This window comes from Gymnogyps californianus, chromosome 19, assembly GCF_018139145.2.
Source record: "Gymnogyps californianus isolate 813 chromosome 19, ASM1813914v2, whole genome shotgun sequence".
NCBI lineage: Eukaryota > Metazoa > Chordata > Aves > Accipitriformes > Cathartidae > Gymnogyps > Gymnogyps californianus.
Genome location: NC_059489.1, coordinates 4,925,105 through 4,946,965, shown reverse-complemented (window position 1 = coordinate 4,946,965; position 21,861 = coordinate 4,925,105). Strand labels below are relative to the sequence as shown.

Genomic DNA, 21,861 nt, shown 5'->3' with positions numbered 1-21,861 from the left:
ACCGCCCCCTCCCTCTCCCTCCCTCCCCATCCTCCAGCTCTGCCCTATTGTTCTCCCTTCCCTCGCTCCCTCCCTCCCTCCGCCCGGGGATCGCGTCCTCCCTCTGCTCTCCTCCATCCCTCCCTCCTCCTTCTCGCTGTCCCTCCCGCCCCGCTCCCCGGAGCTGATGTCACGCACCCGCTGAAGGCGCGGGCGATCATGGCTGCTGCGGCCGCGGCCGTGCCGCCGGCCTCCAGCTAATGCCCGCGATGGAGCCGGCGAGCCTGCTGCGGTTCCTGCGGAAGCTCAAGGAGGTTTTCGACGTGTGCGACGAGGATGCGGACGGCTTCATCCGGGTGGAGCACTTCGTCGCCCTGGGGCTGCAGTTCGGCCAAGGGGATGAGGTGAGTGGGGCGACCCCCGGTCCCGCCCGGCCCCCACGCCCGGCCTGGCCCGGCCCGCTGCCCCGGCAGCCGCGCAACTTTCACCTGCTGCTCCCGCTATGCGGGGAGCGGGCCACGGCTCTGCCTGGCCAGACCCCGCCAGGACCACCCGGACCCCCCTTATCACCCACCTTCCCTCATCGCGGCCCGGATTCCTCCCGTCCCTTAGGGAGCCCCCGACTCCGCCCCTCAGGGCAGCCGAGACCCTCTCCTCTCAGGGCGGCTTGGACTCCCCCCGTCCCTCAGGGGGTCCCAGAGCCCTCCCCGTGGCGGCCTGGAGCCCCCTTCCCTCAGGGCCACCCAGTCGCCCTCCCCCTTTCCCGCAGCGTACTCCCCAAAGAGAGCCCAGATCCCTCCTTCCCTCAGGGAGTCCCGGAGCCTCCCCCCTCCCTCAGGGCGGCCCAGACCCCCGGGCTGACCTGGCTCCCTGTCCCCTGAGGTGGAGGGACCGGTCCCTCTCCAGTCCCCTCCCCCGGGCTGTCCCGGTGCCGGGAGTGCTCGGGGGTCGCTGTGCCTTTCGGGGAGGTGTATTTATTCTGGTGACAGCATGGGTTTTCTCCGTCCTGGCTGAGCTGCGTCCTCACCGGGGTACCAGGGTCCGTGGGGCATTGGGAGCAAAGCCCCGGGCTGCGGGAGCCGCAGCCGGGCCATCAGTGCAGAGCCGGCACTGCCCGGCCTGCCCGCGGGCAGGTGAAGCGCAGCAGTGTCTGAACGGTCAGGGAAGCACCAGCCCAGGTGCACCCTAAAACCTCCCGGTGATCGGTTGGAAGCGAGGGCTCCATCCAGCCCTTCAGTGACACAGCGTAAATCTGGAGTCGCGCCACTGGTCTCGCTGGAGCAGTTGCGTCAGTGGGACCACTGTAAATCCATGACATCAGTGTAAATGAGAGTGGGATTCAGGCCAGTGTCTATGAGGGTAATGACATGCATTTGGTTTGAAACTGTTCCCTTAAGTGATGCAGTCAAGGGCTGCAGCTCCAACAAAATTAACCAGCAAGACATGCTTGCTTTCCCTAGGAGAACTCTCAAGATATTGCACTTAACTGTTTGATGCTTCACAATATGCCCCAGCAGTTTTGGGTGCCGGGGAGGGGGAGTGGAGTTGAGCCTAGGACAGGATTCAGAAAACCAGTATCAGTCAACCTTTTAAAGTACAATAAACCAAATTAATGTGAGGAGCCAATAAAATGGTAGTTTATAAAGGGATGCCAAAGAGGCAGCAAAACCAGAGTGAATTCACAGTAATTGTTGGAGCAAATTACTTATTTTTGGCTTACCGCTGGTAATGAAACACAGCTTGTGAATGAAATCAGAAGACCAGGAGACAGAAGGCTTATTGCTTGCAGATAGTCACAGGTCTGTTAAACATTTTCTTAATGAGAAGATGGAGTTTCTTGTTTTAACCAGCAAAATAAGGAGGAGAAATGAGTAATAGTAGAGAGTTTTATTGATTTCTGGTTTTATTTGTCTCTTGGTAAGCTGTATAATTTTATAGAAACGAATAGAAGTATTTTCAAATCCTTACCACCACATACACTGCATCAGAATTGCTTTTTGCACCACTGCATTTATTTGGGGGCAATCAGTGGCTTTCTCTTGCAGCACCGAGGAAGACTGGTCAAATTCCACCGGCTGTTTTGCAGCAGGATGGCATTGATGATCATAACAATCCTTATGAAGTCTCTAAGGTTGTGAGAGGGGAACAGGTTCTGTAAGATGCAGAGGATTCAGGTGGTAATCTCATAAGCTTAGAGTGAATTGGAGTATATTAGTTGGAAAATATTTAAATGGAATGGAAAGGAGGAGAAAACTGGAGATCTCAACAGTGACGGCAGTAGAAAAGTACCACTTGTTAGTAGTAGTATCTAGGTTTCAGGATGGGCTGGCTTACTGGGCAGGCACGGGAGAGATTACCAGTGATGAGAAATGCATCCTGTGTATTTTGTTCAGTTGTAACTGGCAGTGTTCGATAAGATATTTGCAAGACTGGGACAGAGAAGTCTTATCTATATATCTATCAGGGTTATAATACAACTTGTTCTGGTTTGCTTCGCTGTGTCTATTGTAGTCATTGGCTAGCAGTCCCTTGACTTCAAAGGAGCATGTGTCAGCTGAGTAAATGGGATTTGTAAATCACCAAAAGAGGCTTGCTAGGGAAATACAGAATCAATTTTCCAAGTGCAGATTTACTGTGGAACAGCCACTGTAGGTGAGCTAGTCTGGTTTTAAGTCTTGTTAAAAATGAACTTTATGTGTGATGAATCAGAGTTGACGTTTGGAGACGGTGAGAATCTATTCTCCCATATAGCACAGTGCTTTCAACCTTGCATCTGCAGGAACCTAATAAGCTCTGTGCGGGAATGCATCTCATGAAATTAAACTGAGGAAACACTGCTAGAAAGCAGTTCCCTTTAACATATTAGAACGTATTTACTGTAATTGAAAATTAATTATGCATTTGAACATGCTACACTTCTTGGGCCTGATCCACCTCAGCTCCCTTTACATTCAAAAGAAATCTTTCCATTGGCATCAGTGAAAGATTGGTTTGCCCTCGTGTAAGTTATTTGCTCCTTATGTTTACGTAATTCATCTGGCCACAGGAAGGATCCTATTTTGTAGCATTGTGGCCTGAATAATTCTGACTCTTACCAACAGTAGCCCTGGGTCATGTTTATGAAATGAGAGAGTATCTGTCCCTTCAGTTGTGCCAACCTGATAAACACAGCTCTCCACCTCTTCTCTACCTCCTCAGAGCCACCGCCATCCAAAGTTTGGAGTCTATAAATTCTTAATACTAACTTCAGTAGGGCTTGTGGCTTGGACTGTGTAGGGCATTTAGCCTTTTCTGTTTTTTCTTTTTCCTTCCATTTCCTTTTTCTTTCTTCTTTGTGTGTGTATGTGCACACGTGTAGTCAACATGCTGAAATTTATCATTCCTGAAAGATAACAGCTCTCTGAAAACTGCCCCAAGGCAAAATGTTGCAGCAAGGCAGCAGCTTTGTGTTCAAGCAAAACAGTTCTTACCTGCACAGTCAAAATAAGAAACTTTAACATTTCTGATTAACTTTTTTACTATTTTACTTTTAGTGGGCTTTTGAGGCCTCTGCTTCTAATAGCTTGATGCTTTTCTTATTTAAGACTGCACCATCGCTACTGTACCTCATTCCATTCTACCTCTCCCACACACACTGAAAGCCTCTTCTTGCCATGCAGTCATTGAGAGTCCACTGCAGCAGAATACCGATTGCCTCAGAGCAGCTGTTTAGGTAAGGTGTTTTGGCTGTGGAAGCACTTCTAGCAAGTTTGCTTGCAAACTTTTGCTTTGCCTTTGTGCTGGTTTTGGCTGGGGTAGAGTTAATTTTTCTTTCCTGGAGATGGCTGAACACCTGCCTGCCGATGGGACGTGGTGAATGAATTCCTTGTTTTGCTTTGCTCGCGTGCGCGGCTTTTGCTTTACCTATTAAACTGTCTTTATCTCAACCCACAAGTTTTCTCACTTTTACTCTTCCGATTCTCTCCCCCATCCCACCAGGGGGGGTGGGGAGCGAGCGAGTGGCTGTGTGGTGCTTAGTTGCCAGCTGGGGTTAAACCACGACAGCCCTACAAGGCATGGGGTTCAACTAGAGGAAGAAATGACTTGGCCACGTTAATTTGGCAGAGCCAGGAGCAGAATCATGTCTCTAAATTCCTGCTGTGGTGCCTGAATTAACAGCAGACCAGGCTAGCTGTCAAGCACTGCTTGCCCATAGAAATAGTTGTTGGAACTTAGGCTTTTAAGCAGTTTGGCATTTTGGCCTCTGTTCATCCCATCTGACTGTAGGCATTTAACTGAGTTGTCTAAATTAGTCTTCCTCCATGGTCATTGATGAGCAGTTGAACACTCACAGGGTGTAACAGGACCCAAGGATGAAATAAATCCTTCAGAGGTGGTTCTTTATCTCCACTGACAACAGAAACTCCTAGCTGAGACTCTTGGTTCGGTGCTTAAAAATAGCAGGCTTAGGCCTTGCTTTCCTGTTGAATGGTCTGTTTGCCGTTTGTGGAGAAATCTGAAGACAGACGTGAAGGGCTGTTTCCAAAGCGACTTGACTGGATGGCATGTACTCACTAGCTGAAGAAACACTTCACATAACATTGAAAAATGCCAAGAGTTGCTCACCATCTGGTTCCCTTTCACTGGGAAGATAGTTGCGCTAGCAGCCGAGTGTCTAGGAGCATTGTGAGTGACATGTTCAGCAAGCCCCAGTTCTGGCAGTGGATTGTGTGAATGTGTATTTCAGGATAGTGCCAGTTGATGTTTCATTATGCCAGATTCTATTTAAACTCTACATTCAGTTTTCAGCAACAAGTGAAACACGCTGAACATGTTGATGACTTCTTTTTGAGATACATAATCACCTTTTGGAAGTGTGCAAACCATACAGGTGCTGACACAGTAATCTTTGTCATGGTAAGATCAACAGATGCTCATCAACTTGAAGCAGTGTCACACCTGAGAGGGAACTTGAGCAGCTAATAAAATCTCTTGGCCAATATCAATTATTCTTGTGAGTGGACAGTAATTCACTTGAAGTCAATGGTTTACTAGTGGTGTAGAACGGAAGTAGCTGAAAACAAGTTCACATATTTCACGTGAACAAATGAAACTTTCTGGCCAAAAGAAACTATTGAAATAGGGAGATGTTTGTTGCTAATTTTAGTTGTTTCCATTTGATGAATATCCCCATTCTGGGCTGAAATTAAAGGCATCAACCTCAAGTGCTGCCCAGGTAGTAGATTGTGGCTGCTGGCTGAGTTTAATGACAGTCCTGATGCTCCATTTTGACTTGCTCTCAGATGTCTCCCAGGGACACCTGATGGAGTCATGCTCTAAACACAGCCCTTCTATTGTAACCACTCCATAACAAGCTTGCCCCGTAAAGAGCAGGAGTGTAATTTCACTGCATGACAACATGGAGTCTTTCTGAATGGTCTGGGTGAATTTCAGGCTCCTAGCCGTAGTGTTGCAGTTCAGAGTTGCACCCAGAAATTAATAGAATCACTGCAAATTTACATCAATATGCATGATGACAGAGACTAGTTCATACGTTCTTGACAATGTGCAGTATGCTCTGGGCCCACCTGCAGCCATGAGAAGAAGAGACTTTGGCACTGAGACATTGAAAGAAAAGTATTAGGGTGTTACTAAGCGATACTGCCATTCTCATAACGGAGGCAGAAAGGAGTTATGACTTCTTTCTTCTCTGCTTTTCCTGGAAATAATTATTGAAAGAGAAAATAAAATATTTGACTAGATGTAACGAGGATACAAAGAACACTCCTATGTGATAGTGTTCTCTAGGTAACAGCAAGGCTGCCACACATTTAGACTCCTTAAAACTATATTTGCTAATGACCCAGCTATTTCATATCATTTTAGGTGACTTGGAAAAAATGCAGTTCTGATACGGCACAGTGGAGTACTTAGTTTATGGATTAGTCAAGGTACAGTCACTGTAGCCTTCCTAATTCAATATAAACTAGCAGTGAACATGTTTAAAATAGCCTCTTGGTATATCCTGAAACTAAGCATGTATTTCTAAACAGCTGACATAAAGCAAGCTTGGTACTTACTGTTAATCAAACGTTTTCTGAAGCACTGTTATGAAGAGAGAAGCTCTAGGTTTGCTGTGCACTCATGAGTTTAATTCATTATGTAATATGTTTGCATTTCAAAGGTAAGAGCTCTGAGGGGGTTATATGTATAGTTAAGAATTGATTGTTGCTGTGTTTTGCAATACAAGTCAGTGATCTGAACTAGTAAGTTCTTAATGCCGAAAGGAAAGGCAAACAATTTTGATAGCTATTCTTGATATTTAAATGACTGTGTTTTATAACTACCTCAGTGTTTGCATTTAGCACAGGTACAGTGATATTGTGTTGTCTTATCATTAAATGCAAAAGTAAAGAAAAGAGTTAGCATATGGATCAAGCACAGAAGACAGTACTGCATCTTTTGTGTACAGTATGGAAGGTAACATATGTAACTGGTGAAGTTAAAACATTCAGCTGCCTAGCAAGACCAGATATTTTCTATGTAAATTTTTCTCCCTCTTCCCCCCTCTCCATGCCTGATTCAATCCATGCTGTTAAGTTGTAAAATTGGTATTCTTCATCTGTGACATGGCTGCATGTTCTCCAGAAATTTGCTCTTGCAAATCCTAGGGAGGATTTCAGATTTCTAGCACGTACTGATTTTATTCCTCTAATATGATTAAGCTTTGAAAAGTGACTTATACAAAATTGCTGCAAGGGAGGGTAAGTCTTGGAGGGGGAACAAGCCACTGCCATATAGTATTTGTGGGGGTGATCCCCAATACAGAATTTTTCTTGGTTTTTAAATTGCATTGTTACCTACAATTTAGCACAATTGACTTGTGCTCGGCAGCAGTGCTTTTATAGCAACAAAGTGGGAAAAAATCAATTGCCTTATAATGTTTAGATAAGTAAATGTGATTGTTTTTATTCTCTGTGTAGTTGACAATATTGTTTCCTATTAATTTTATCTGATTTTAATGCTAATATTCACAAACATCCCTGATTTGATTTTTGAATCAGACTGTCTGCTCAAGAGCTAGAGATGAAGTTCTAACAGTTCTTAAAATATGCAGTATTTCGGGAGACACACGTGATCTCAGACCTAGATACTTGCATAGGCTGCTGAATAAATACCCATCCATGCACTGAACATAGTTCACTCAGTGCAGGGTGTGATTAAGTACATGAATGCTAAAAGAGAGCGTCAGACACAATCACTACTACTATGACATATGGTTTTACAACAGCAGTGTGAGTGTAAACAAAGCACTGTATAATACATCTCAGTTCCTTTTTACTGAAGATATAATTGAAAGGCCTCACTTGGAGAGAATGCAAGGATTTCCATAGAACTGTGAATACTGTTTTCACATTTTGTGTGCAGTTCAAACTAAAAATAGTAGGGCTCCTTCCTAAGCCTTGCGACCACTTCAGGTCTGCAGTATGTTCGGCCCCAGAGTGAGTGACAGGAGTGAACTGTGGGGTCAAAATACTGCAAGGGAGACAGGGTCAATGCACAGGGCAGGGACCTGGAAAAATTACAATGTACTCTTCAGATTTTAAAGCTGCTTTGATGATTTAGTTTGAGTATAGTGTTATGGTTTTAGGGGGTCAGGTGAAAAGCTTAGAAATGGTAGAGACTTTTCTCTGTTAGGTTTCCTGAAATTAGAAGGAAAGGTACTGGAATTGTCTGTTCTGGAGTGGAGAGGCTGTTGGCCTGGTGGAATGAGGGGTGTCAACCAAACCACTTTCTTCCTCTAGAGTGGTGTCAGTTTTAAAATTATCTACATTTTGATGCTCAAATATGTGTCTTCTCAAGCGTTCCATAACATCACACGTACACCTGCATTGTCAAACTTCTTTTTTTCCCCCCTCTCGGTTCAGGGCTGCTCTTCAGAGAATAGAGCCATTCTCTGCTGCCCCACAGCAGGCTCTGTCACACTGGCCTCCAACAGAGAAGCAGGGTCATGGTACAGCACTCCTGCAAGCAGTCCTTGGATAGGAAGCTTGCAAGGAGCCCTTCCCTATAGGGGATCTTCAGCCTGTGGCAGTGTTTTGTGATGTTCCGAACTGGGGCACATTTCTGGTACACCTGCTGCAAATTTGCTGATAAAGCATGCTTCACATTTTTCCCTATGTGTGGGTCATTCTGGACGTCCTCAGTGCCTGGTTTATTGTGAAGATTTGCAGTGGGACAGTGAAGACATTCTGGTGTTGTTCTGTCACCTCCTGATGAACTGACCGTCCCCAACAGGATCCAGATGGCTTTTGGAACATGGGGTATTCTTTTCCAATGACACTTCTGTTGTTATGATAAAAAACCCAAACAAATGTGCAGATACAGCTTTGTCCATATGTTTGCATGGTATTAATAGATTTGAGAAACTGTCCTAAAGTATTGGTGATTTCACTGTTTTTGTAGCAAGTGACTATACAATCAGTTGAACATATTTTACTCAATTAAACCATATGATGTATATGTTAGGATACAGTAGCTAATAGCAATTCAGAAAGTGAAATGCCACAGAGATGTCAACACAGAGACCATTTGTAGTTGTTGGCACTTACCCTTTTGTCCCTGTGCAATAGTATATTCCGTCACCATAAAGTAGTACAGAATCATCCGGTAACGGTGCTAAGGCCACCCTTCTTGGTGTTGTTAGCTATTGGGAACAGTAGAAAGCTGTAGGACTCTTATTAGAAGAATTTCGTTGCAGGAGTCTCTTGTGTGCTGGATTGGTGTGGTATTGTGTCAAAATACAATAGAGTCTGCTGGGAAGACGGCTAAAGGCAGCCGTGGAAGGCTTCTAGGGATGCGGGGTGCTAATGAAAGGAAAAGGGATGTAGTAAAAGAGAGATTCTGCTGTTCTTTCTCACTGGGACTACAAGCAGCATCAGTGAGAGCAGGTTTGGCATTTTGACCCAAGGAATCCTGGTCCCATTGCATTCAGCAGTGTGACCATTGTGTGTTGTAAGGGAATAAGGATTGATCATAGGATTTGCAGCCTTGTAGTAAAGACTAGTTCTGTTGCTGTTTCTCTTGCTGGTTCTTTATTTGGTTTTGATATTCATCGTGCAACAGACCAAGCACTAGCTTGTGGCCAGTGGTATGGAACAGACCCCCTTTGCATCCAGCTTGGAGAAGATGGGAGCCTGTAGTCACCCTGTCTAGGTGTTGTGGCCGCTTTCATTCAGGTTTTAAGAACATTTTGCTCTTGAGCGCCCTGGTTCACTTGCTGGGTTGGTTGGCCAACATGGCAGCTGTTGTGTTCAGTGATGCATCTGGGCATGTAATGTGGCCATGAGCTAGCTGGCAGCCTTGTCAAGCTGGGATGGCCTTGTGTTGGCTGCCGGGCCAGCCTATTTGAACTGTGAGGGTCATGAGAGCAGATGTGTTGGAATGGGAGCAAAGCTGTCTTGTATCACATAAAAATGTATTTCATGGGAGTGTAATTTTTATACAGTACTATTTCAGGCTTTATGCAGCCTCCATAACAATGGCTATATAACCTTGTGCTTTCTTCTGGATCCATGCACCACCAGGTCCAGTTGTGCCTGAGCAAAGAGTGCTAATTCGAGAGACTGATTCTGTCCACAGGAGATCTGTGCTCAGCGAGTGGAGGGACAGCCCTGAGCAGCAACTTTGAGATAGGACCCTCAACTTCAGAGGCTGATTGAAGTGCCGTACAGAGCGAGGGCATTGATTTGAGGATTGAGTCTAAGGCATGTGTGTAATAACAATTGGATCCTGAACTTAACTGTTCTTCAGGTGTGTGCACAGCAACTTTAAGTAAATACGGATGTTCTCATGGTGCAGTAAATTAATGTTTGTTAGCAGAGTCAGCAGCTTGGATAGCTTTGTAGAACAGAAGGAAAAGCGTTTTGCATTTGTTGTTAGAGGGGAATCTCAGGGGAAAACAGTGCTGAAGAACTACTATACTGGCCTACTGATTTTATTTGGGGAACCTAATGCTGCTGGGAGAGCTAAAGATAACGCATTGATGAGAGTGCTCTGAAGCGGCGTGCTTGCTTTGGTCTAAAAAGAACTGCAATGTTGAATAGTGTTTCTCCTTTTCTGAATGGGTGTCTTCGGGATTTTTTCCATCAGGTAATCCATTTTCATAATGAAAAAACGTTGTAGACTAAGCTGTTCCAAATGAGAGTATCCTAACTCTGCCACAGGCATACTCTGTAGAGGTTGGCAACTCACTTCAAACCTGTGTGTTCCCTCCTGTTTTCACACATATTTGACAACAGACATATCTGTTGAAAACATAAAATTGTTATGGTAGGATGTGGACAATTAATTATGCATTTATTCAGTGCTGAGAAACTCAAAGTGTTGGCTCATTTGGAGTGTGTCAGCATCTCAGCAATACAGAACAGTATAGCAGTGTCTTAGCTGAAGCTGATGTTTTCTTCCTCTCTTCTTTTGGCAAGTGACATATAGACCTTGAGTCTGGTTTGTGTGTGAAGAGTGACACAAAAAAATTCCTAAAGCTTCAGATGAGTTTGGCAAATTATTTTTGCCTTAAAAAAGTAGGAATGTAATTAACTTCACCTTTGGGTTTTTTTAAAAGTATATCATCTTGATTGTTTGCATTTGAAGCTAGCTTTTTATTAAAAATTAAAATGGAAATATTTGGCAAACAACAAGTGAAAATGTTTTGTGTTGAGCAAAATCTTATGTTTTGGAGCATTTTTTTCTGTTTTCTTCTGAGAAACATGAAAAAGAAAAAATGGTTTTGATTTCCTTACTTGGCAAGAAAGCTGAAAAATCAATTATTTAGCAAGTGTCGAGCAAGTGCAGAGACTTTGTGGATGTAGGAGGAAGAGAAAATATGCTATTCAGTACATCTCTCCTCTGCCTAATTGGAGTTATGTTCAGCTTGCAGTTATCTAGAGCTGTGAGGAAAATAAAGCAATAGGTAAAGCAAAACCACGGATAATGCCAAGTTGTGTAAGAAACTAGAAGAACGTAATCTTTAGAAAAAGAAAATCAGTGAGTTTGTCCAGGAAGCAGGAACAGCTTTAAAGGGTGGTAGAAGAGAACATAGGATTTTGGCTCATGAGTATTTGTTTCTTTGGCTATTGGTTTTCACAGCTTGTGATCACAGTTGCCTGATCATTCCCCGGTCTTGAGCAAATGAAGTCTGACTTCATTTACTGCAGCCAGACATTGGTGAAACTTGTGAATTTTAGCCTCCAGTGTGAAGAGTGAATTGTATGTTTCATTCCTCAGTTCTCTTTGGGATTGTTTGAAAATAAAGAATTGAGGAGTGTTTTGGGACGCATCTTCAAAGGAGCTTTGATAATGTCAGGTTTGCTCTGCTCCCTGAGCAATTACAAGGCATGGAAGTTTCCACTGAGGAAAACTGCACCTTGCCTTCTTGCCTTCTCGCCTGGGAATTGCGTGCCCTTTGCCAAATGCAAGCTCTTCTGCACAGTTGGATGCATTTACTAGAAAGTGCTGTGATATTTGCTCCCAATCAGACAGTCCAATGTGTCTTGTTTAGAGAATGAAATTGAACAGTCTGCTGTTGACAACTATCTTTTGGGAAAGTCTAAATTTGGAGGTGAATATGTTTATAACTGCCAGTGCTACTTTGGGGGTAACAGGTTACTATCTTTATCAATAATCTACCACCTCACAACTGTCCTAGTAGTCACTTTGCGAGATGACTCTACTGGTAATCTAGAGGATTTCTGGATATCGGTCAGTCAGATTGGAAGCTTTGGCTCTAACCAAGCTCATGATGTCTTTCCAATGGACGAAAAGATATTTTGCTATGTACAGTGAATTTGGCATAAGTCAAGTTACTGTCCTGGTGCGAATGTTGGCAGATGCAGGTCATTTGTTTCTTAATTTAGGTAGTCACCCAGGTAACCTCAGGAAAAGGTAAAATGTTCACAAACTACTTTCATTTTGCTAGAAGTACAAGGCACAGATTGCCTTTTCTTTGTACGTAGGCCCATGTGATTTCTCTTACTGTATTTTTCTTGTAAACCTGGTATGACTATTGTGAACTACATTTCTTTTCACAGCAATAGTTTTATTTCCCCCATAGCATTCTAAATAAATTTTCAGAAACTTGACAATCCTGGTGTGTGGAAGCATCCTCTTGGTACTTTTGGCTTGTGCTCGGCGTGAATGAACCATGTTGCTCCCTGAGCGGGTGGAGCAGCTGGTAGAGGTTGGTAATCTTCTGTATCAGCTGTTCCTTTGGGGTGGGCACTGAATATTCTGTGCATTGGCACATGCTGGGCCAAATTGCTGCTCTCAGTCTGCTGCCTGGGGCCACAGAATGGTATGAGGAGGAGGAGGGCAACGTGCAGCAGGGATATTTAATGCATGAGAATCAATGATGCCTCAAGGGACACATCATGAACGGACTGTGATCACCACTGTCATTCCACAGCATCACAGCTCTGTCTGGGTGCTGGTTTTTGCTGGAGACTATTTGAAGTAATGCATGATGTTCTGCCCTCTCTATGTTATTCTCCCAGTTTATTCCTTCCTTCTTCAGGGACAGCTTCAGTTTTGGACGCATCATTGCTTGTGCTTTTTGGTGAGTGGCTCCGGTTTAAATGATGGTGGTCAGTTAGCTCTAGCTATGTTACAGCAAATTAGCTGTTTGGAAGGGAATGGAGCTTTGGAGGAGTTGCTTTAAGTGGTTATAAACACAAATGATTTACACAACATTTAAGGTGAAAAGCTTGCTTGATTGAGTTGGTAGAATAATGTGGCTATAAATTACCTTTGGGTTTATTGCAGTTGGCTGCTGCAGCGGCTCTTTACCAATACGTTCTGTTCCATGGCACTTCTCCTAATTCAGTGCTTGCTATTGCTTGCATTTTGTAGACGTTGCACTATTCTGTAGCACTGATTCCCTGGATTTACAGTACAGGGTGAAGAGAGTAGGAGTGTAGACTCTCCTCTCATAGCAAGAAGTTGCTAGTGTCTCTATTTTGGGGAAGAAGTGTGAAGAGACACATTTCAAATACCTTTTTTACAGGAGGAAGGGCTGCCATGCATAACAGCTGTGAAATGTTGGGTTTGATTTCCCCCCCCTCTTTTACTTTGTTCTGTGATGAGATATGAGAATCAGGTTCATATTCCAGACTTCTGTATAGCACAGGATAGCTGAAGGGACACTTGCATTCACTGTTGTTGGCTTCACCAGAGACGGTTCCTGAGCCCACAAGGACACCAAGCTGAGCATTCCACTGGAGCCCCTTCTGCAGAGGCAAAGATGCAGAACTGGCATTTTATTTGGGGGATTTTGTGTGAAGAAGTGAGACTCCAGAAGGGTGTTCTCAGAGTCCTTTGAAGATGCCTGTGTGATCTGACCTCATTGAGCTGGTACACTGGTACCTTTGTTTCCCTTTTCACACTGTATAATTACTTTAAAACTCATGGTGGTTTAGGAGCTTGTGTCATTCACTGAATAGCAGGTGTGCCAGTCACAGAAGGTGTTTCTCTAATTAACCAAATACCATTTCAACTTTAATTTCTCTTTCTTTCCTGTATTTTCTCTCCCACTCTTGCTACTGATAGAAACTCACCCATTTTACAATCAGTCTGTTAGTCATTATGCCTGCTTAATTTTGGTGAACCTGCTGTCAATAATGCTGATTGTGTGCCATCATCAACACCAACCTGTGGTTTCTCTAAATGAATTGGCCAGAAGGATCCCAGAGGGAAGGGGGAAGAAGGATATTCTCTTCAAACAGATAGATTGCAAACAGATGGACAGCAGTGAATGAATACAAAGGAAATACAGGTGAAATGCACGAGGCTGTGAAACAGGATCTCAGTGTTTACACCGTTTGAATATGTAAGTGGGTATATCTTAATACCCACATGCAAGAACTGATTTCTAGGAGTAAACTGCCAGCCTGGAATGGAAATTGATTTTAAGAGTCAAAGTGTGTGCTCAGTGCACACTGTAATTAGATTGTGATGGCAATTTCAGCACAGGACTGAACTTTAACTAACCTTTCAAAAACTCATTCTTCCTTCAGGAGCTAGTGGGGCTATTTATGATATCAGTGATGAACTCAGGGAATGTCATAGGCTATCAGATGGGGAGGAAAGGAGAAGCTATCAAAAGATTAAATTTTGATGGCATTTTAAATGTAAACCCCCAAACTGTATTTGATGCTTCTCTAACTCTGCTGAAAGTCAGTGACTCCGAAAAGCTCCAGTCATTTTTGAAAACGGGATTTTTATTTCCCAAGTACAGCAGAGGTTTATCAAAATTTTACCTTGGCCCTAGGAAAAGACTCAGGAGGTGCTAGATCCAATAACACATTGTTCTCAACAGAACAATTTTCCCCACTGTCAGAACTGGCTGTTGTGCTTTCTGTTATTAATGAGGGAGTTATTGTTCCCTTTAGGTGAGGTTTCCATGATATTTGCTGCTTGGCACTTCAGAGACTCTTGTTAAAGAGCTGATGTGATTCCCATGAAGATTTTGTGAAGTCTCCGTTAAATGGGTCGCTACATGCCAGATAACATAAACAATATCTGCACCACTTCTTGGGACCAGCAAGGAAGGCAGGCTTAGCACAGTGCTGAGCTGTGTGTCAGCCACTGCTTGAAAGAAACACCACATACAATTTTAAAATATTCACCTTTGTTCAACTAATATTACCGAAATAAAAAAGACCTTTTTTTTTTTTTTTTTTTTGGTGCTGGATTAATAAATTTAGGTCACAGGCTGTAAATGAGTGTGACTCAGCTGTGTGAATATCAGTTCGCTTGATTGTGGGATGAATTTACACTTTCAAAGCTTTTAATAGGTAATGAATATTCAGGGTCTGCCACATGGTAGGAGATCTAAAACAAAGGCTTAGATTCCTACAGCATTGGCTCTCACTCAGGAAATGTTACAAAAGAGTGTCTTGGAGTGGTAGATAGCAGTGCTGCTCTGATCCCTCCTTTTTTTCCTCTTTGCTGTTGCTAATAGGAATGCAGCAGTGCAATACACTAACTGGTGGCTCTAGAAGACGAGTTTTATTGTGCTGTATTAATGCTCAGAGCATGTTGTCCTTTTAGCACTATTTGTAGTTATCAAATGGAGTTGCACAGGTGTCACAGAAGGGGATTTGAAATCTCTCAGTGGCTTGCAGAAGAATCTGGGAGCAATTACTCACCCCAGCCCTGTAGGCAGAGAGGCAGCACCAGGCTCCATTTTGCTTTTAAGGTAAAATGCTCAGCAATCCTGAAACTCAGTTCTCTTAAATGTATTGTTCAGCATACCCAAAATTGCACATGACTCCTGAGAAACCCAATAAACTCGGGATTTTGTCTCCTCTTGGGTATAGTGTTCCTGTATACGAGTTGGGTTATGGGTTCTTCAGGGTGAGAGGAACTTTGTTGTGTGTTTGTACAGCCTGGGGTGGACTGTACTCTAGAACCTCTTGGCACAAACACAGGGCAAATAATAAACAATAAGTTTATTATGTTCTCCATGTTGTTTCTGGAGAAACTGTCTCCTGCTGACATTTTTTTGCTTTCTTGCAAAAGAGATGATCTTTGATTCTGATCAATTGCAAGGTGGTTCCCCAATCCTGAAATCTGTGCAGTAACAAGAAGCATTTAGTGGAACACTTACCAACTAAGCTCATGCCAAAGAAGACAGCTCCCCTGGGTTCTAATGATCAGATACAAGCTTTGAGGTGGTAAAAACCTGTATCAGTGAGAGTCACGACATTGATTTGCACGGTGGAGCCCATGCTCGTGCAGGAAGCAGTCAAGAAATGCTTCAGACTTTCCTGGGCTCTGTTGAGTGACTCAGCATGCTGTAATAATTCCTAATTTGTTACCTTTTTAAATACTATTCACAATAGTAGTGGGGAAGGGAAATAAAGATGCTGGTGCAAAGTTACCCAAGTTAAGAATAGCCTACAACATGGCTGTGAAATGTTTTAAGTTTGATATTTTTGCTTGCAATAGAGATTTCTTGCCAAAGCTCTCTGTGGAATTAGTTTGAAAATCTGAGTTCAAGGTAGCTGGATTAGAAAAAACGATTTGGCAGCGCTGTGAAAATCTTTAATCAAAAAGGGTCTATACAGCACCTCAGCAGAGTTCTCCTTGGTACAGCCTTTCACTGCCTTGCATGTGCCAAGACTGAATCATAGCTGATGATAAAGTTGAGGAGGTGACCGGGCTGATCTGGAATATGTCTGGTTTAGGTGTAACATGCATTAGCCTGCCACGGCAACTTTGTATATGGCCAGCTCCAGGAATGCTGCTGATGGTCAACACTTCCTAAAGTGGGGAAAAATAAGAAACACATTTGTTATGACAGCTGAGCTGATGATCCATGTGCAACCAGGAGCTTCTGATGTTTCACTGATACTACGGTGCTGCAGTTCCAGAGTTCATGATGCTGACAAGCTTGATAAGAAGCTCTGTTACGTGTGCTGAAAATCTGTCAATACAAAGAAAAAGCAAAAAAACCCAAGGTGTTAGGTTTCTAAAAGGCAGGGGAAGATCTTTTTAACAACAGCATTGTTGCAAGGAAGTCCAGTACAGCCTGCACAACTGCTCCTCCTCTACATAAGTTTAGTCAGACACTGATGGATAGCCTGATATGTGTGGCAGAGTTTATACCATTGATAAAGGCAATGAATGAGAGGAAAAAACATAGGCTTCAGTTGTGCCAAGCACTTAGGTATGTGCTCAGATCCCAGTGATGTTAGTAGGGTCTAGGTGTATGAAGATAAAAGCATTGATGGTTTCTGTTGAACAGGAATGGAGCTGAATAAAAGGTTGAAGTTGAATGCATATAGCCGTGATTTGTTGAACTTAAGCCTTATTTTTTTCCCCTCAAGAAGTCCCATATGATTCGGGGCATCCATTTTAACAGGGTTCTCTGGAAATTAATCTGAAAGCACAAGGGATGTAAAAACTGACAGCTTTCTAAGGTTTTAACCATGCTATAGAATTCCACAGCAAAAGTACATTTCATTATTAAATTCTACAAGCAGAGTAGAAATCTATCATTTCCATTCACTGCTACAGGATTTTTCCAGAAAGGAGGTTAATTTATTGTTTGATTCTGTTTTATTATCTGTAAGGAGAGCTAAGCAGCGGAAGAAGCTGCTGAGAGCAGTTGTAAAATTTTTGACATTTAAAGCTAGGCTAGACACCTGTTGGGAATGCTGAGATATTATTAAATCAGTCTTCCCAAGCTATAGCATAATATTCCAGATGAGCCAAGGGCTACCTCTTTGAGAGAGAACTCTAAGGGAATAAGGCTAGAAAACAGAAAATGGAGAACCAGAAACTTGTGTTGACAGACAGAGGATTTGAACCTGAAAAATTTTGAACTGGCACTTAAGCGCATGTTTGGCTGTATGCATATATGTCCCTGACTTCAACAGGACTATTTGTGGCCTGTTTCAGAAAACTGGCCTGTTGGGCAGTTGGGAATAGGTAGGAACACCCTGCAAGCATGCTTCTTCCTTTGAAGCACACACTCTGCGGTTGTGCTGAATTGGGGCTAAACTGCTCAGCATTCCTGCAAGGTGAGATTCTTAATAGCAGAGCAGGGCTGGAAAGGAAATTAGCTCACTGATCAAGATGTTCCAAAGTATATCTTCAAGGCAGGTCTGAGTCAACACTTTGAGATAATGCTGTCAGACTAAATGATAACACAAAATATTCTGACAACCTACTTGGTCTGGAAACAAACGCTGTCTGTTCCTTGGCAGTGATTTCTGATTAAACTGGGGGCTCTAGTTGCCAACAGCCCAATGCTAGCCACTGTGACTCAAGCCGTTGACTCCTCTTGTTTGGCATAAAACATTAAAATATTTAAATTAAATAAATTCAAGTGAAAGATAGGAATCATCTTTTTATTTGGAAAAATAAATGGCTCTATAGTTTTATTGAGGATCTCTGAGATCCACCTGAATCACAGAGAGCAGTAAGGAAGCTCACATACATATGCCACAAAATAAAAATGTAAGAGAAGATTTTTGATACAGGTACCCTCCATCTACAGTTTGCAATTATATCTGACCTTTTAAAATAACCCAGGTGCAGAAAAGGTGCTTGAATACATCACACCTAAGATGAGCTTCATATATACTTCCTGGTTTCCTGAGAGCTCTGCTCTTTGCAGTGAAGTGCAATCAGGTTAATCAAAATAACTGAGAAAAAGGAAAATATATGCAGGAAATTCTCCGCTGGCTCACCCAAGTATACAGATTGCGTGCACTACTTTTGTAGTAAAGTCTTGCAGACTTTAAGGGCAGAGACCTAACGCACTGAGCAATCTTACTGGTGTATGTGCAACTGTTCACACACTTAGGGAAAAGCACATGCTAAATATGTTGCTGATCTTTTCCTTCATGTTTTGTTTCCTCTCCTGTCTGTTTTCTATTTCTGTGTTGGTCTCTTCTTTTTCTTCTGCTACCTATAGCCCTACTTTGAGGCCCTTGGCAGGATTTATGTTCTGTCTTTCTTGCAGAGACAGCAGTCTTTCCAGTGACTGTTGTCATACACCTTTCTGCCCTTCAATCTTTACTAGGTAGCGTAGGTTAGAAACTCTTAGTGAAGTTCCTGTCTTCTGTGGGATTTCAGAGGGAGCTCAGACCCTGGAGTTCAAAAGTATGAACAGCTTTGTTTATCCAGACCTGAAAAAACACCTCCACCAGCTAGACAGCATCCTGGAACTGGGACGTATCTGCATGTTGGATAATCTGTGCATTGGGAACAAAAGGACATAGGCAATTCCATCAAGCTGAATTACAGTAGGAGGATTAACAATAAAATAAACAGGTTCCTATTCACTACGTGAAGGTCTATCAACATATTTTGACAGTTTGTTGCAGTGATGCATCAGTCAGCACAACAGCATGTTATGTGAAAGTGTCATATCTGTATCTAGCAGGAAATTGGCCAAATTACCTGTAACTCTCATGACTCTTGCTGCCTTTAAATAGCTTTTTCTTACATGCATTTTCCCCATCCCATCTTCTTCCTAAATCAAAGATGGGATGTTGTCGGAAGCTAGAGCCTCAGACGTGGCATCTCATTTTCTCCAGTTATAAAAAATACTGAACGTATGTTGCTGAAGTGGACGTAAAGTTGCTTTTCCATTTCACTGTCTGGTCTGAGTGTTCGTGAACAGAGCTTGACCAATTGCCTGGAAACCAGCCTGTAATGTTAGAAAAAGATGGTGTGGTCATCTGCCACAGTCTTCCCTGTTGCTCTTTATGAGTATGTTGCTCATGCCAAAGAGAGCAAACCCAACCATTATGTGGAGTAAGACCATATCCTACACTGCGGTTTGGGGTTAGGTTCGTGTTTGCTTTCCATGGAAAGATTGAGCATGTATGAATGTGGCTGAGTATGACACAATCTGGTCCATCGGTACGTGTAAGTCAGGTGGTGAAGTTTAGATGTACCTGAGTGCTGGCGTGTTCTGCATGGGCTCCTCTCTGAATGCTTGACAAGTCTACTTGTCTATTGAGGTGGCCAGTAGGAAATTTCCTCAAACAAATGGAAATAACAATGAAATTGCAAAACATTGCATCGTTTTGCACCTTTGTGGAGCTCCACTGACTTTAAGAGGGCTCCTTGTGTCCACAGAGGATGGCCAGATCAGAGTCTAACTTATTTGCTAGAAGTACCTTGAAGAGGAGGGGAAAAGGATCAGCCATGTATTTAGAAGAGCATCCTTTACTAAGGGCCATGGTGGTTAAACAGAGCTAAAAATAGGTACAAAGAAAATTAATAAGCCTCAGAATCATTGGGGTAGAGTGGAAGAGAATAAGGTACCTTTCCTGGTGTCTGTTCAGTATGTTTAAAATTGACTTGGATTTTAAAATTGTGGGACAGACGCAGCAAACAATCAGTCCTGACACTTTCAAGTCAGCTAAAGGGCACTCAGCAGACATGCTAATGGATGAGTTGTAGTGAACGCAGAAGGATGGAAATACTGTCTCAAAGGGTATCAGCAGATTTCTCTGCAGTACTAAATGCAAAAGACTAATGAGCAGTGGCTGAACACACATGCGACCACTGCATTTATTGTAGATGTCTTTCTGCAGTGTTCACTTTTTCTTACCAATGATGACTGTGATTTGTAACCTCTACTGACTGCTTAAATGCAGATCTTCTTGTTCCTGCTTTAATTTCTTGCTCAGGAGGAACAAAAACTTACTCCTAGCTCAAGTCTGCATCTTTACAGAACGAGTAGATGTGTCTGTGGCGGTGAAGGAAGATACAGTTCTGATTGTATGCAAGATTCACAATTTTGCCTGAACAGGGCTCAGCCAAACCTGGACCAAAATGGCTGTGAGCTCTGAATTAAAACTTTTAAATGCAAACTGAACGCTTTTAAAAATCTTTTCAGTGTCTTTGTCCTTGTGGTAAGATTTCACTGATCTTTTCAAACAAAAGCAAAGATGTTTCATCTTAGACTGACTGTCTTTGGTCTTTACTGCTGAAAATCCCAGAAGCTTCATTTTCTGTTTTTTATTGGCATAAAAGAGGTAACAACAGGGAGAACCTGTCTGTCCTCTGACACTCTTGAAAACACTGGAACATGAACAAAAGAAAACAGAAGCTTTAGTGACCTCGTGGAAAACCACCTGGAAAAATTCAGAATTTCTCTTTGCATGTTACTGGATGAGCAAATTCTGTTTAGGATATTTATTCGCTTAGACTGAAGGACACTTCAAGGGTCTAGCTCTGTTCTCCATTACTCTAGCATTGGTGTAACTGAGCTTTAATGAAATTCTGATTGATGCCACTCTGAGATTGGAATAGGGCCTGTAATGGTTCTATTAGAGTAAAAGGAGCTGCACCAGTTTGTGCTTAAAACTCAGGAGCCCTATTCCCAAAGCAGTTATGTAACATTTATACAGAAGAAACAAGGAAGTGATTAATAAATACTATTTTAAATATTTACAGGTCTCTATCTTGCTTCTTAGAGATACAGGTATGAATAGCCATTGTGGAAAAACTGCCCAAGCTCTCTGCCTGACCAGGAATTTCCCTCTTTCTGTGCACAGGAGACAGTCAAAGGGGTGGATGCCAGCCCAGCTGAGAGCTCCTGTCTCCTGTGCACAAAAAGAGGGAGATTCCTGGTCAGGCAGAGAGCAGCTGGCTCCAGCCCCACAGCCCTGCGCAGGAGAAAGCAGTGTGTGTCAGCCATCCTTTGGAAACCTTTAGTTATCAGTATAATTTTGGTCACATCCTGGTCTACCTCCTCTCTAACTGTGGGTCCAGAGCTTCACTTCATTCACACTCTTGCTTTTCTGGCTATGTATGAAAGTAGCAGAGCCAAAGGAGAGCAGCTCCAGCGAACATCTTCCCAGGTATGCCCAGAGCGCTTCCTCCCATTCTTTGTGAACTCCACACACACCCTACTAAACATGGAATTTGGACTCCAGTGCCAGGGGTGGAAGGCTGATGAACTGCCATACTAACATCACTTCTGGAAGAGCTTTTCTGTGCACGTTGCAGCTCACTGGCTGTCCACAGACTTCTAGGCTTAAAAATCATAATATGCTTCTCTGCACTGCGATGGAGAGTGGGAGCACTGGTGTGATCAGCTCTTCTGGTGGATGAGTGGGAGCAGTAACATCTGGTTAAGGGACAGCGACAGACAGGTATGGTCTGCTCTTGCTCACCCAGTATTCAGGCTGCAGTCCAGTGCTTTAGAAATATACAGCACTTTTAAGCTCTATGTGTCATTTTTTTCCGCTTCTGAGAGTAAATATTTTACATTAGTTCCGTGATTTTAGTGTCACTGATCCTTGTTTGTGCTCAACTTCAGTGGCCCATGCTTAAAGTCTTTTCCCTCATTCCAGATCTTTATTAGTCAGTTATTTG

At 43.1% G+C, this 21,861-nt stretch overlaps 1 protein-coding gene across 3 annotated transcripts in view; it reads left to right on the top strand.

Moving 5' to 3' along the window:
* The first annotated feature begins 217 nt into the window (after nucleotides 1-217).
* The window catches only part of RAB11FIP4 (RAB11 family interacting protein 4), a 129,004-nt gene continuing 107,360 nt past the window's right edge, over nucleotides 218-21,861 (top strand). The window contains exon 1 of one of the 3 annotated variants that reach the window (XM_050908537.1): nucleotides 218-383. In XM_050908537.1, coding sequence (XP_050764494.1) covers nucleotides 240-383 — 144 coding nt within the window. In that variant the 5' untranslated portion in view covers nucleotides 218-239. The remainder of the gene's footprint in view (nucleotides 384-21,861) is intronic. The other 2 variants (XM_050908536.1, XM_050908538.1) reach the window with 2 other exon arrangements.